The 15637-nt window shown below is 38.0% G+C and overlaps 1 protein-coding gene across 1 annotated transcript in view; it reads right to left on the reverse strand.

The window, feature by feature from the left end:
* Positions 1-14239: 14239 nt before the first annotated feature.
* IQUB (IQ motif and ubiquitin domain containing) overlaps positions 14240-15637 on the reverse strand; it is a 121798-nt gene continuing 120400 nt past the window's right edge. Inside the window, exon 13 of the mRNA XM_061197999.1 lies at positions 14240-14325. Coding sequence (XP_061053982.1) covers positions 14281-14325 — 45 coding nt within the window. The 3' untranslated portion in view covers positions 14240-14280. The remainder of the gene's footprint in view (positions 14326-15637) is intronic.

Raw genomic sequence — 15637 nt, forward strand, 5'->3', positions numbered from 1 at the left:
AATATAGCGATTTCATTTAGTTGTTAAAAAGACTACCTTTCACAGTTTCTCCAAATATTCAAGGACATCTGGGAGCATTGTTTTAAAATAAATAAATAAGGTAAGAAAGCAGTAAATAACTGGAGAATAGGGAAGACTGTAGCTCCAGAAATTGGTAAAGAGCTTCTTAGAAGGGCCTTCCTCTAATTTCCCCTTTCCTGGTTGCTGGCCTTCCCTAATCATTGAATTCTGACTGAGGATGCTCAGGAGGAACTGTGGGGAAGACGTCTCTTGGCTGCCTGCCATCCTCTGAACTGAGGACGATAAAAACACTAAAGTACAATAATAATGGTAAATTATTCTGTCTTCTTCCAAATGATTTTAATCTTTTTTGGAGAGCTTTCAAATGCTTTTGAATTAAGAAAATGATTGCAATCCTAAATTTCAGGGACGTGACAAAACTTAAAGTGATCCTATTAATTTAAAGTTGAGGCACCTTTCATTCTTAATACATGTTATTTTACAAGTCCTTGCATAGTTCAAGGTCTAAATAGATTTTTTTTTTAATTAATTAATTAATTTATTTATTTTTGGTTGTGTTTGGGTCTTCGTTTCTGTGCGAGGGCTTTCTCTAGTTGCGGCAAGTGGGGGTCACTCTTCATCACGGTGCACGGGCCTCTCACTATCGTGGCCTCTCTTGTTGCGGAGCACAGGCTCCAGACACGCAGGCTCAGTAGTTGTGGCTCACGGGCTTAGTTGCTCCGTGGCATGTGGGATCTTCCCAGACCAGGGCTCGAACCTGTGTCCCCTGCATTAGCAGGCAGATTCTCAACCACTGAGCCACCAGGGAAGCCCAAGGTCTAAATAGATTTTAAAAAATGTTCTTAGAGCCCTAACTTCTTTATTTTAACAGAAATAACATAGACTCTTACTTAAATGTATAAACTTAATATATATTCAAATATCCAATAACAGAGAATGTTTCATGTTAGCTTGTTAGTTAAATTACATTTTGCGAGTAAACAAATTTAGAGCTTATGAATGAAACCAGATGGAGAACCAAAAGTACCAGTGTTTGCCATATTTCGACTGCAAGACAGTGACTGAGGCATTTTAGCTATGCACCATGCCTCAACCCTGACCTCCAGAGGCCGTTCTAAGAATGACGGAAGGTGTCTAACATTTAACTGTTGACTGAACTTTGTTAAAGCTATCAAATTTGTCCATGTGCTTCGGTGAACCTGTCTCAGAGTACAGCAAACAAATGAGGAAATTATCCTGTCTTAATCCAGAGAACAATTCCAAACTATTGTTTTAATTTCCAAAGCAATCCTTAATATTTTCCAACTGGCTGGAATTTCTAACCCATTCAAGTGTTACAAATAACTTTATTCACTCTCCCTTCCATTCTTTATGAAGAACGATAACTCACCAATATTCTCCTTACTTTTTATTATCAGCTAAATGAAGATTACCAGCAAAACAGTTCTCGGTTTCCCTGAATGACCCTTTAATCTTTTCCTACAGGTCTCATTTTCTAATCTCTACTTATTTTTATGAGTCTACTCTAAGACTTTTATTAGCTACCCAGTTAACATTAAAGGTCATATGTTAATGATGAAAGAGATGAATTTATTTATAATACTTTAGGGAAATTTCATATTTCCTTACACATAAGCTACCAAAAGACCATCCTGGAAAATTGCAGTTAATTAAATGAATTAGCTACTAATGAGATTTAAACAAACAAACAAAGCTACTAATGCAATTTAAATAACTTGAAGAAATGTTACTTAAAGCTCACTAATAATCATTACACCCTCAAAGTGTTACTTTGACATACAAATAGGAACAAGATGGTGTCAGATGCTACCCAAGATCGTGTTTTCCAGGAATTGGCTACTAAAGCTTATGCTGGTCACACGCGGCCCATGTTTGAAGAATAGAGAACTTACAACCAACAGGATCAATGCTTCTCGAAAGACTTGATGATAGACACCATTTTGGCAGGATCCCACATAACTACCACCACACCTCCACCACTACCCACCAAATTTCCACTTTCCCATTCCCAAGACATATAGAATCCCACAACCATGAATATGATCAGATTTGAGGACTTGCAGAGGGCGGGGTGATATTATTATGACATATCACTTTGCTGAGAATGATACTGTGATCTATAAGAAATACATGTAGAACCAAAACTGAAGTGGAGTCACTTATGTTGGGGACAAAAAAGGAGTTGGCGACACAGGTGCATTAAAGAAAAGCAAAGGTTAACCTTACCTTATATCAGTTGGGAGAATTTACAGCTCTTCTCAGAAATCAGCAGAGGACACCAGCAATCTGCAAAGGTCAAAAGTCTGTTCACACCACCTCTGGACTTTTTTGTTCCCCTAAGTCAGCTACCCTGATTCAAAAAGAAAGAAGAACATCAGGTAACCGGTCAGCTGAAAAAGACAAATAATTTCCGCATTTACCCCATAAAAACCCTTTAGCCTGTAAACAGCTGGGAACTCACTGCTCCCATAGCCTTGAGTTTCCCAGCTTGCCGGTCAAAACCCTTGCCATAAACTCATCTTTGGCTTTGTTTTACTTGGTGTGCAGAGTTTGGTTTTTCACAATATATTTGGCCATTCAGATGACCAAAATATATTTCTCATATGTATCTTGTCTTCCTCCATGGTTCCTGGCTCACAGCTCCCCAAACCTTTGGAATTTCCTGAGTGAGTGACAAGAACAATGGCAGCATCTTTTGTTATAATATTTGGTCTCTTGTCCTCAGTTTCTGGAAACACTTTAGAGTCATAAAGGTGAAATGGGTGTCTTGTTATATATAAAAAGCCCTCTATCACTACTGGATTTATGTTAGGGAGATGATTTTGGGATAGCAAATAAGGATGGGGGCTGGTTGCCAGGGGAACCAAATATTCTTTCAAAGAGGAGTATTAGGCCTGGCTTAATTGAGAACCACTGATTTGATACTATTTTAAATTTCCAAAGTTAGTCCCACTTTCTTATATCTCCCCTACCAATTCCTCTACCGAGGAAATAAAACCAAACAAATTTATTTAAATATAGTCAAGCCAAAGATGGCAAAGAATATTTTCTAAGCAGGGAAAGAAATTGAAATAAATGATTGACCAAATCATCAAAAAATTTATTTTTTTCAAAGGTGTTGCTAAACTCAAGCAGTCCCTCTAGTGCTTGGAGTTGGGGGCACCACTAAAGGGACGGCAAGGCTCAGAATTCCTTAAGAAGTCAATTCTGAAGGTGATGAACAAGAACAGAATAAGAAGCTTTTGCTTAAGAAGTCAAATGTGCACTCAAAGTATTTCCTGTGTCCTTGTCAGTGTGTTTTCTTAGAATTCACTGTGTTCACACCAGAATGAAAAGAGAGGATGGCATCCAGAACCCACACAAATCAGCTTTCCAGCCCAAGGTGGGCTCGAGTCTCAGCCCCCAGCAATGGGCGTGGATGAGAAGTTGGAGAAGAGTTCTTCCTGGCATATCAAGTCCTCTCTTTCTTTGGGAGAAAATAGCATACTTTGGCCATAATAGGAAAGATTGACAAACCTGTTTTAAAGGATGTTTACTGAAGTGTTTCTATTGTATTAAAGCTATGCCTTTTAGTATAATAAAAGGAGTGAAATTTTTCATCTCCTCCTAAATGCCTTCTCAAAAATAACTCGAGAGATAAGAAAAGTTTCGTTAACTTCTGCGCCAGTAGAGGAGATTACCCTCTTGTCTCTTCCCACAAGAGACATCAGGGTCTTAAGGGTATGATTCACTGTGAGATTAATTTCCCATCTCTTCGGTTACAGTTTGCATCTCCCAACTGGGAGGAACGTTTCGATTTTTGGTAAACATTTTAAAAAAATCAGCTAATGTTTTGCCAAGTTTGTATGGATTACCCAATTAATACTCAATATAATCATTATCTGGAAGCTGCTTTTGGGATAATCACCAATTAAATAGTTATTTTATTTTAATGAAGAGAGAAAAAACATTTTCCTAAGGAAGAATTTTTTTAAATTAATTGATTTGTTCTCCAAGTTGTAAGACGTTAGCATTCACATCTTGCCTCTGCTTTACAGCTAGACATCACTTTTATCATTAAGAGAAGGAAATTATGACTAGCACTCAACAGTAGGAATAGCACCTGGAAAAAATGAGTCTTTATCTCATTAAGGCTTTCAAAATGACTTCTGAGATGATGATAAATTATTTTACATTCCAGGAAAAGAAGAGACAACTGTAACTATAGTTACCAAGCGTTATCAGGGGCCCCTGCTTTCCAGAATAGCCTCCAGACTAAGTATTTATTCAAGGGAGTTGTCATGTAAACACACTGAGAGGCAGGAGGTTAGAGAAGGCTTTAAATGCACCTGTCACAAACATTTTAATATGCAACATTTCTTATCTTCACTTTTTTTCATAAAATACTATGTACTTTGGAAACATCTTTTAAGAGATAGCCTCCCTTGAGTTGCCTAGGACAAAAACCATTAGATGGCCTTTGTTCTGGTACAACAGGTATTATTTTCTAGACTTCACATGTCCAGGATGTAATGCTCATAGATGGCCTTGACTTGCTTAATACTTTTAACTGGAAAGAAGGAATTTCCTGTTGTTTTAGAAGACAGGAAGTAGAATGTCCAGCTCCCCTTGCCTCTAGAAAACACTCTCTGTACTTACTTCATGGGGATATAAAATTCCAGTGCTCTAGGTAACTTCTGGAATTAGAGATGTCTTTTCCCTGGGGCTGTGCTATAGGCTGTATTATTTATTCTACATATTGATACTCAATATATATTTGGCTTCTTCAGAGCATATAAGAACATAGGATCTAAAATCAGGTACCTGGATTTGAACACTGGATACTTCACTTACTAGACATGTGAACATGGCCAAGTTACTTAATCTCTTCAAACTCTATTTCCCCATCTGTAAAAAGGAGAAAATAGTAGTGTCTTCCTCCTAGGTCGGTTTTGAAGATTAAATGAGGTAACTCTCCAAGGCTTAGAATCTTCCAAGATTTCTCTACCAGTGTTAAGAAAAGAGAGGATAATCTTTCTCATTCTTCCAAGAGAATCAACAGGAAACTATTCTTTAAACACACACACACACACACACACACACACACACACACCCCTCCAAAGGAGAGGAGTGAAATTCAGAGTCAATATAATACCGAAGAAACTATTTCCCTAAAAAAAAAAAAAAAGTACAAAGTGCCTAGCTACAAAGATAATAGCCTGATATTACTATGCACAGTGGCATGAGTTTCCTTTCGTTCATCTATTTGAGATATCTGGATTAAAGTCCTAACCTCAGGCTTTTCATCCTGGTAGGGTTTTAACTCCGTTTGGAGAACTTCAGTTATCCCTACTGCCTTAAGCAGAGTTGAGGGGAACCAAGGAATATGCCTAGGGCTGCCCATGCTCCTCTTCCAGGAGCCAATAGAAGTCTTAGTATAAAGGAAGATTCTTGATTTTCTGGCCAAATTAGAATTATCTTACTGTTACTAGATGTAATAAATTTCAGTTAATTCTTTTTAGATTTTGTAGGTATAAATAATAGCACTGTACATTATGATAATGCAGATGCTTCTTATCTAATATTTATTCATGACCAAATTCTTAGAGGGAGCAATTTTATATGTACACTTTAATTACTAATGTTGTTAAAAAATAAAGGTTCAAATATTAGTCAAAAATATTTTTTGGGGGGCCTTCCCTGGTGGCACAGTGGTTAAGCATCCTCCTGCCAATGAAGGGGGACACGGGTTCGAGCCCTAGTCCGGGAAGATCCCACATGCCACGAAGCAACTAAGCCCGTGCGCCACAACTACTGAGCCTGCGCTCTAGAGGCCGTGAGCCACAACTACTGAAGCCTGTGGGCCACAGCTACTGAGCCTGCACTCTAGAGCCCATGTTCCACAACAAAAGAAGCCACCACGATGAGAAGCCCGCGCACCACAACGAAGAGTAGCGCCCCCCAGCTCACCACAACTAGAGAAAGCCCGTGCACGGCAACAAAGACCCAACATAGCCAAAAATAAATAAATAAAATAAATAAATTTTTAAAAATAAAATATTTTTTTTGAAAATGACCATTAGTGTAATAGAAATAGAATGTAGATTTCAAACCACAAAAAAAAGAGTAATAAAATAATTTTATTCAATCAAGCAAAAGTCAGGGCAAAAAAACAAGAAGAAGAATATAATGAAGACAGCATAGTAGGAATTAAATAGGACTTCTGCTTCTGGACTTGACAGAACAACTGGTACAAGTATCGTTCCCTCTCATGCTGTAAACAACTATTAAACTGGACAAAATATATGAGGTAACCATTGTCAGGGATTGAACAGCAGGCAGCACAGGACTGTGATTCTCCGAGGAGGAAAACACACGTGGTGAGCCTCATGATAGCCCTGGATTCTGCTTAGAGGTTACTTCTCTACCTTGGCTCAAGGAGGTGGCCTCTAAGAGGAGTGACGGGCATTGAGGAGGCAGAGATTGAAGTTCCAAGTTGCTGAAGGGGTTGGCACTTAGAGGGAAGCTACCAGAGCTCTACTGGTGGAGGACAGGCGGAAGTCTGCATAGAGACTGAAGGTGGGTCATTGGGCTAGGCTGAATACGCACAAGATCAGACTTCGGGAAACTTAGCAGAGATTGTCTGCTAAGTTTGGGGCTAACTTTTGGTTCAGCAAATTCTGAAAAGGCATTTTCCAAGTGGTTAACATTCATTTGAAGTTGAGCACAGGGGAGATACTATTAAAAATTATCTTCATCCAGCCTCATCAGAAAATGTAAATAAACATAGACGCTACTAGATGGAGAAACTAAATGAGAATGCAGTTAAATTGGCAAAATAACCCAGAGTGCACAACAATCAGGTCCAAGTGTAATATTACACGTGAAGAGCTTCAGTGAGTTTCTTTAAACTTGTTTCAAGATTCACTTCCTAGTAAGTCATATTCAAATTATAGATCTATCTCAAGTTTAGATATCTGTAGCTAATCAATATCCTAGCACATTTGCGACTCATTTCTCATTTGCATGGGTCAGTTCTGTTCTTAATTTTGCTGGACTATCAGAGCAAGAAAAACCAGAGACCAATACTTATGAGCCCTGGTTTCCTCACATGTAAACTAGAGGCAAATATCTGTGGGATCCAAACACAAAAGCTACTGCATAAATACTTTTTGATTATTTAGACTTATACTGCCAAAGGGGGCTATAAATTGCATACAGACCATAGTTTTATTGTATTTTCCTAATTAACTCATTCAACAAATTGTTTTTTAGTATTAATATATGGCAGGTATTGTTGGGCACAGGAATTAAACAGTGAATAAACCTAACAAAAATCTTAGCCTTTATGGAGCTTATAGATAATCATAGGGTAATTAAGTAAACATGACCTAGAGGATTGAGTTGGCTTATTTTCTTTTTTTCCTGGCTGATATTTTTAGGAATAAGTTACCCTGGTTATTTTTTTCATGCTTTGGCTTTATTCCTTATCTTAACAATTTAGGGTGCTTATTAAAAAATAATTACATTTGATTTATTCATAATAGTCAAGTATCAATAAATAGTTTTAAACATGTATAATGTACTTAAAAATCTGTACATACTGAGAATTTATTCTGAATTTAACTCAAAATGGATAAAAGTATCTCACCTGTTTATCACAGTTTTATTAGGGCAGGTTTTATTTTTTTGATTTTGTTTATACATGTATTTAAATTTTTCTACAATGATTGTATGGTGCTTTTCGTTAGAAAAAGAACATTATTTTTAAGTCTTTAAATATAGTTCCTTATACTGTCTATAGAAAATTAGGTCATGAATAAATAAACATAAAACTTGCTTTTAAAAAAATAATATGTTTTTGAACCTAGAAGTCTACTATAACCTAAGCAAATAACTATATTTATATATTTATATTTATAACTTTGCTTAGCTATAACCTAAGCAAATTCTGCAATTTGTTGAGGCCTCTTTGGCTGAAAAATTAGGACATTTCTTAAAGCAACAGACTGGAGAAAAACATTTTTGTGAAATATACCCTGGATAAACAAGCTTTAACTTAGTCTTTTCTGATGTGCACTGCAATATATTTTTATATGAAGGAACACTAATCTGTATAAAACAAGTTTTCTGTTGCTTAAATAGAAATGCCATTACATCAGTGACAACTGTCCTGAGTTTAAGAACTGCCCTGAATGAATAGTGAAATCCTCCACTGTTAACACTCTCCTGAAAGGGACTGCTAAGGAATTTTTTTTGTGGGGGGGGCTGCATTGGGTCTTCGTTGCTGCGCATGGGCTTTCTCTATTCGTGGCGAGCGGGGGCTACTCTTCATTGCGATGAGCGGGCTCCTCATCGCGGTGGCTTCTCCTGTTGCGGAGCATGGGTTCTAGGTGTGAGGGCCTCAGCAGTTGCGGCACGCAGGCACAGCAGTTCTGGCTCACAGGCTCCAGAGCACAGGCTCAGTAGTTGTGTCGCACGGGCTTAGTTGCTCCACAGCATGTGGGATCCTCCTGGACCAGGGCTCGAACCTGTGTCCCCTGCACTGGCAGGTGGACTCTTAACCTGGAGTATTACTCAGCCAGAAAAAAGAATGAAATAATGCTGTCTGTAGCAATATGGATGGACCTAGAGATGATCATACTAAGCGAAGTCAGAAAGAGAAAGACAAATACCATATGATATCACTTATATGTAGAATCTAAAATATGACACAAATGAACATATCTACAAAAGAGAAACAGACTCACAGACATAGAGAACAGACTTATGGTTGCCAAGGGGGAGGGGGTGGGAGGGAAGGATTAGGAGTTGGAGATTAGCAGATGCAAACTAGCCAAAAATACTGAATCAATATGCTGTACACCTGAAACTAATATTGTAAATCAACTATATTTCAATTAAAAAAAAATCAAACATAGAGTGTGTTCTCCATGTATTTTGTGTTCAAAAAATATTTTCTGAACACCTATATGTCTGGGCACTGTGGTTGGCACTTGGAATTTGAAAGGAAATAAGATAGACAAGATCCTTGTCCTTTGGGAGATAGATTAAGAATAAATTATGTACATATTTTTATAAGTGTTTTAGAGGAAATAAATGGAAAGCTGAGCAAGATGGATAATTTAGGCCAAAACTCTCCTCTGGTATAAAGAAACATCAACATAACATTTCACCAAGGAGTACAAGTGAAGGTGGACTTGCACTTCCAATGTGTCACTGTGGTGCTAGTGTAGGGTGAATTGTGCCCCTTCCCCAAAACTGGTATGTTGATGTCCCAACCCCAGTATCTGTGAATGTGACTTTATTTGGAAATGGTGTCTTTGCAGATGTGATCAAGTTAAAATGTGGAAATAATGGACTAACATGGGTCCTAATCCAACGACGAGTATTCTTATCAGAAAAGGAAAAATTGGACAAAAACACACACAGAGGAGAAAGTCATGTCAAAATGGAGGCAGAGATGGGAGTTATGTACCCACAAGGCAAGGAACACCAAGGATTGCTGGCAACCACCAGAAGCAGAGAGGAGTGTGGAACATACACTCTCTCAGAGCCTCCAGAAGAAACCAACGAAGGTGACACTTTGACTTTGGACTTCTGGCTTCCTCAACTATGATAGAATACATTTTGTTTGAAGCCACCCTGCTTGTAGTACTTTATTATGGCAGGACCAGGAAACCAAAATAGGTGCCAATGGCTTTATACAAGGGGACGACCACATAGGATGTTTTCTCGATTGTACTATGCAGAATATCATTTTTAAAAGAGAGAACAAAAAATCAACAAAAAAGAAAGATTGATTTATATTGGGCAGACCAAAACCAGCTAAGAGTCCCTTCAGTTCTTGAAATTCTCTGACTCTTAAACCAGAAAAATTGTGTAGTCGAGCAATTATCCACTCAATTAGTCCTCACGAGACCAACTTACTAACACAGGAACCCACTGAAATGGGGCATGCTAGCCTCGCAGTCTGAGTTGGGATGGCTTTACTTGTGCTCCTTGGTGAAATATTATATTGATGTTTCTTTACACCAAAGGAGAGTTTTGGCCTACATTATCCATCCTGCCTATCAAAATCAACAAAACCACACGTGTTGCATAAACATGACTTTAGTGTTCATATAATTGTGTTTTTTCAGAGTTTAAATACTTAAAATCCTTTAAACCAGGGAAACCTTCATTTCTCTTCTGGGATACATATATTTCCAGTGTAAATTTTTTAAACAAAGAAAAATAGCATAAATCTTTTCAACAACTATAATTTAAACTTGAACCAAATAAAAGTGATTTGGTATTTTCTTGGAGAGACATGCTCCTATGAAGCAGAAAAGGAAAAATAGAAATAGTTTTAAAACAAAGAACTTGATTTGTTTAAGACAAACATAAAGCAAAACAGAAAAGGTCGTGCCCCCAACCAAACACCACAGAAAATGTCAGCATAACAGAAAATGTCAAAAGAGAAAAAATTTAACCTTTTTTAAATCCCATTCATTTCCCACAGACTTTAAGAATCTTTCCTTTTTAAATAAAAATTTTCTTCCTTTTTCTTATTGCAGGAAAGAATATAAATCAATCTGGCACTGCCCTATAAAACTCAGACTTATACTAAACAGAAGCAACACAAGTGTGAAATGATCTTCCCTTTCCCGGTGCTGCCTTTCCTTCAAGGGCCTTAGCGCACCAATAACAGAGACCACTTACAGTCCAAGGTCATGCAATAGAGAACAGAATGAGCCTTAAGTTTAAGTCCACCCTTCCCTTTGCCCAGGGCGATAGAGCAGAGTGGAAGGGCTGCCATTTGCACAGCCCCAGGGGTGCCCTTCCCATCACATAATCTACGTTTGCAGTGTCTCAGCAGAACGGGTCAGAGCTAACCTCTCCAGGGAATAGGTGGGAGCCGGTGTGGCTTCATTACTTATTAACCATGTACCTTGGCAAGTTATAATAGTTAACCTCCTAAGCCTCAAATTCCTCATCTATTGAACAAGATAATAATATTCCCTATTTCATAGGATTGTCAAAGGGCATAAAATAATGCAAATACCTGGCATTATAAGAAGGAGCTCAACAAATCACTTATGTATTGTTAATATATATAAGCTTAGGAGATGGAAAGTGAGAAAAGGTTAAACCTCCCTTCTGGGCCTCTCCTCTACAAGTATGTTCATATATTTGTTCCCACCCCACTTCCTGACATTCTCATCTATTTTGTCCTCACAACACTTAATTAAACAGCTAAAAATAAAAATGAAAAAAAAAAACAGCTAAAGCTCCAGTTATGAAAGTGACATAATGCCCTTGATAGAAGACAGCTGTTGCCTCAGCTACTTATGCTGATAGAGATTCAGCTTCCAGTTTCCAACAAGCCTTGAGAGGCATTCAAGCCTCTGCATTGATGTTCTATCAGTGGCCTGGAGAAGCGACCAACATGAGTGAGGAGAGAGTGAGTTAAAGACACACGTAAGCTGGACCCTTCATGTGTGCTCACTAATAGATAAACATTTGGGGAGTCAGTAACCATTTGAGTGTCCTATCTGCCAAGACAGTGGTGATTTTTGACCAAAGAGCGAAAAGTCTCAGGCAGTCTGCTGGTCCCTCAACCACTAAGCCTAAAGATGTGCGCTGAATTGCAGCTACATTAAATGTATCTCTTTACCCATGAACCAACACAAAAGAAGCAAGCTGATTCTGGGTACCTCCCTTAAATGCCAGGTGGTGTGTCAACAATCTTGGAATGGAGCTGTTGAGCCAAGTATCAGTTTTCCTCAACAAATAGTCCTTTGAATATGTGCTCCATTAGATCTATGTGAAGGCACCAACTATGAAAGAGTTTCTTATATTAAGTCACAGTAAATTTTTTAACTTTCAGAATTAATGTTTTTGTCTTCATTCACCCAGAAGTAAGACTGGTATTACTTTGGCAAGCCTTAAGATTAAGTCCTAGCTTTGACAGAAATGAAACAAGTAAAAATTTTAGTGAGCTTATATTTGGAATTATGTGTCTTAGGAAGAGTGGGTCATTTTTACAGTTTGTGTTATGTATCCTAAGAAAAGTGCTGGAAGATGAGTTTGGATAAAAACTGCAAAGAAAAATTATTTTGAAATGAAATTCAAATCTCGTTATTTTCCATCAATCACAAGCGTGTACTAAGTGAGATTTCATTTGTCAGTTAAGTATAATTTTTACAATTCAACCAAAAATTATTATTTTTAAAACCTACTGGAATATAGCATACTAAAGAGGAATAATTAATTAAAATGTTAAATGTCTTATGAAATTTCTTGCCTTTGCTGCATGAGCTGTCAATATCTTTTTAAAAAGACAAAACGATCATCCAGTTTAGAAGGACAGCTCTGGTTATTAAAGAGAATGGTCTTCCCAACCTACAAAATTGTAAAAACAAAACAAACAAGCAAAAATAACCTACTGTGTGTTAATAAAATAAGAATTTATTGTTGGAAACCTGTGTGAAAGCTGGTCAGAGAGACATGTTCCACTCATGTTTTATTGTATGGCCTTTGTGAAATGAAGGCTAATGTTTCCTTAATGAACTGCAAATAAACTAGCAATTATGCTCATTTAGTTATTCCTAAAGTTGAAGATTTACTGTGACAGATAATAAAACACTTACAGTTAATGCTGTGACTATGGCTCTCAGAAAAGAATTTATCTATAGAGGCATAATAATTAGCCAAAACCACTTTTTTGAAAATGTCCAGTAAAAAAAAAGCACTATATTGAAGTGTTTATTATCTCACAATATATTTCAATTTATATCTAATGCATCCTTTTTCTATAATACACTATGAACTTTTAGAGAGAAATTTTAGACAAAACATTTCCTTTAAAATTTTTGTAGAAATGCATTCATGGACAGAATAATTTTTAAATGTCATTAAATGAATTGAAATTCACACTGTATTGGCCATCATTCTCTAAATGATAGAGACCAGATTTAAAACTCACTTAACTCCATGGAAATTCTATTTAAGAAGGGGAAAGAATTAAAGGTTTATTCTGAATTTTATGTTTCCCTGTAGTAAGGATAACATCAAGAATTACATTTAATGCATACAAAGCACCAGACATAATGCCTGGTGTTTCATGCAGCATTTTGTATCTTCATTTTGAAGTTGCAAAAAATTCCATGCAATAAACTGAAGTAACTTTCCCTGGCACCCAGTTAGATAAGTAGCAAAACTGGGATTTGAAACCAGAGTTCTGACTAGGAACCAGTGCCCTCATCCACTGCACTACAGCCTCTAAAGCTGGGCACTTTGATATGCGGATTCTATGCATAGATGTGAAAACAGTTGAGGTCAAGAATAAAATTTCCAGATATGTAGCATGATCTGAAAAATTAATGTTTTTCCAGTTGGTAATGAAAATGCAAAAGCTGTCACCAGGAAGACAGGAATATTTGATATTTGTGCCCTTATTCATAAAGAGATCAAAACTGAGTTGATTTCCTCTTTATTCCCAATTCTATCCTGCCTTCAAGTCTCCATTATATTTCTCAGGATTCCGTTCTTAGCCCTCTTTTCTTACTTGCAGTCCCTATGTCCTTGTTTCCATCTATTTTTGATGATTCCTAAATTTATAACTCAGGCTGCACCCACCCCTCTCCTGAGTTCCACTCTCCAACCCCCAGTTGCTTCCTGTACATCTCCATTGACGTATCACAGGTGCCACATCCTAAGCAAGTCCAAACAAAATCTACCATCTCTCTTCAAGCCTGCTTCCTTCCTCCATCATCAATTCCTCTTGATCAGTGCCATCTTTACCCATCAGCTCTCTCAAATTTAAAACATCAGGGTCATCTTTTCTCTACCCAACTATTTTCAATTCAACAAACAATTGATCGTTTAAATCTAACACATTCTGCTTCTAAGGTGTTTCTTGTATTCACTATGTCTTCATACCTATTCTGGTTCAAGCCCTTAACACTTCTTTTCAGGACTATTGCAGTAGTCCTAAATGGTTTCTAATCTCTTGCTCTCCAATTAATTCACCAAATAGTAGGCTGTGATATTGTGATTTATAATGTAGAACTCAACTAAAATGGAGTCACTTATGTCAGGGACAAAGTGGAGTTGGCCAATGCAGGTGCATTAAAAAAAATGAAACTTAACCTTAACTAACATCAGTTGAGGGAATTTATAGCTCACCTTAGAAATCAGCAGAGGACACCAGCCAATCCCCAAACGCCAAGTCTGTTCACACCATCTCTGGACTTCCTTGTTTGTCTAAATCAGCTACCCTGATCCAAATAAGGAAGAAGACCACAGGCAACCAACCAACTGAAAAAGACAAATAACTTCCAATTTACCCCATAAAAAACCCTTGGTCTGTGAGCAACTCAAAACTCATTGCCCCCATAGCCTCTAGTTTCTAAGCTTGCCGATTGAAACCCTTGTAATAAACTCATATTTTGGCTTTGTTTTACTTGGTGTGCAGAGTTTGGTTTCTGACAATATTAAAAAAATGTATATCTGATCTTTCCCCGTTTCTGGCACAGAGCTCCTAAAACACATGGAATTTCTAAGTGATGAGAGCATAAAAATGTATTTTCTTATGTTAATGAGGTGACTTTTGGAAAGTGTTTTAGGATGGGGTCGGTTGCCAGTAGAACCAAGCATGTGATTAAAGGGCTGGAACTTTCAATCGCCCCCTCCTCGCCCCATCTCCCACTCCACCTCCAGGCAGGGAAGAGGGGCTGGAGAATGAGTTCGATTAGCAATGGCCAATTCTTTAATCAATCATGCCTATGTAAGGAAGCCTTTATAAAAACCCAAAAGGAAGGAATTTAGACTGCTTCTGGGTTGTTGAACACATGGAAATGCTGGGAGAGTGGTGTGCCCCACGAGGGCATGGAGACTCCATGCCCCGTCCCACCTACCTAGCCCTGTGTATCTCTTCATCTGGCTGTTGATTTGTATCCTTTAATATCCTTAGTAGTAAACTGGTAGTCTAGTGAGTAAATGGGTTTCCTGAAATTGGTGAGCCATTCTAGCAAATTAATGGAACCCAAGGAGGGGCTCATGGGAACAGCTGATTTATAGGCAGTCAGTCAGAAGCACAGGTAACAACCTGGACTTTCATCTGAAGCCCAAACAGAGGGGTCCTTGGAACCTCCAGTCTGTTGCCAGTTAGTCAGAAGCACAGGTAGAAACCTGAGGTTTTGAGACTGGTGTTTGAAGTTGGTGGGGAGTTGGGGAGTGTGTTGTGGGCAGTCTTCTAGGAGTGGTCCTTTAACCTGTGTTACCTGATGCTACCTCCTGGTAGACAGTATGAGCTGAGTTGTGGGGCTGGTGCTGGAGCATTGCCTGGTGCTACGGGAAATCCACCCCCCACCATGTGCTGAAAATTGGGTGACCAGAACCTTGCATGGGCACAATAATTTTTCTAAAGAACAGAACTATTCATGTCACTCCGCTCCATAAAACCTTCCATAGTTTCCTATTAAGTATAGAATGAGATCCAAATTCCTATTCAAGGGTTAAAAAACTCTTTACACCTTAGTTCCAACTCATCTTTTCCCTGCAATCCCATTTCTCTACTGCACTATTTCTATCATACATCCTAGCCACATTATTGCCCCCAAACCAGATA

Source organism: Eubalaena glacialis, chromosome 8 (genome assembly GCF_028564815.1).
Source record: "Eubalaena glacialis isolate mEubGla1 chromosome 8, mEubGla1.1.hap2.+ XY, whole genome shotgun sequence".
In the NCBI taxonomy this organism is placed as follows: domain Eukaryota; kingdom Metazoa; phylum Chordata; class Mammalia; order Artiodactyla; family Balaenidae; genus Eubalaena; species Eubalaena glacialis.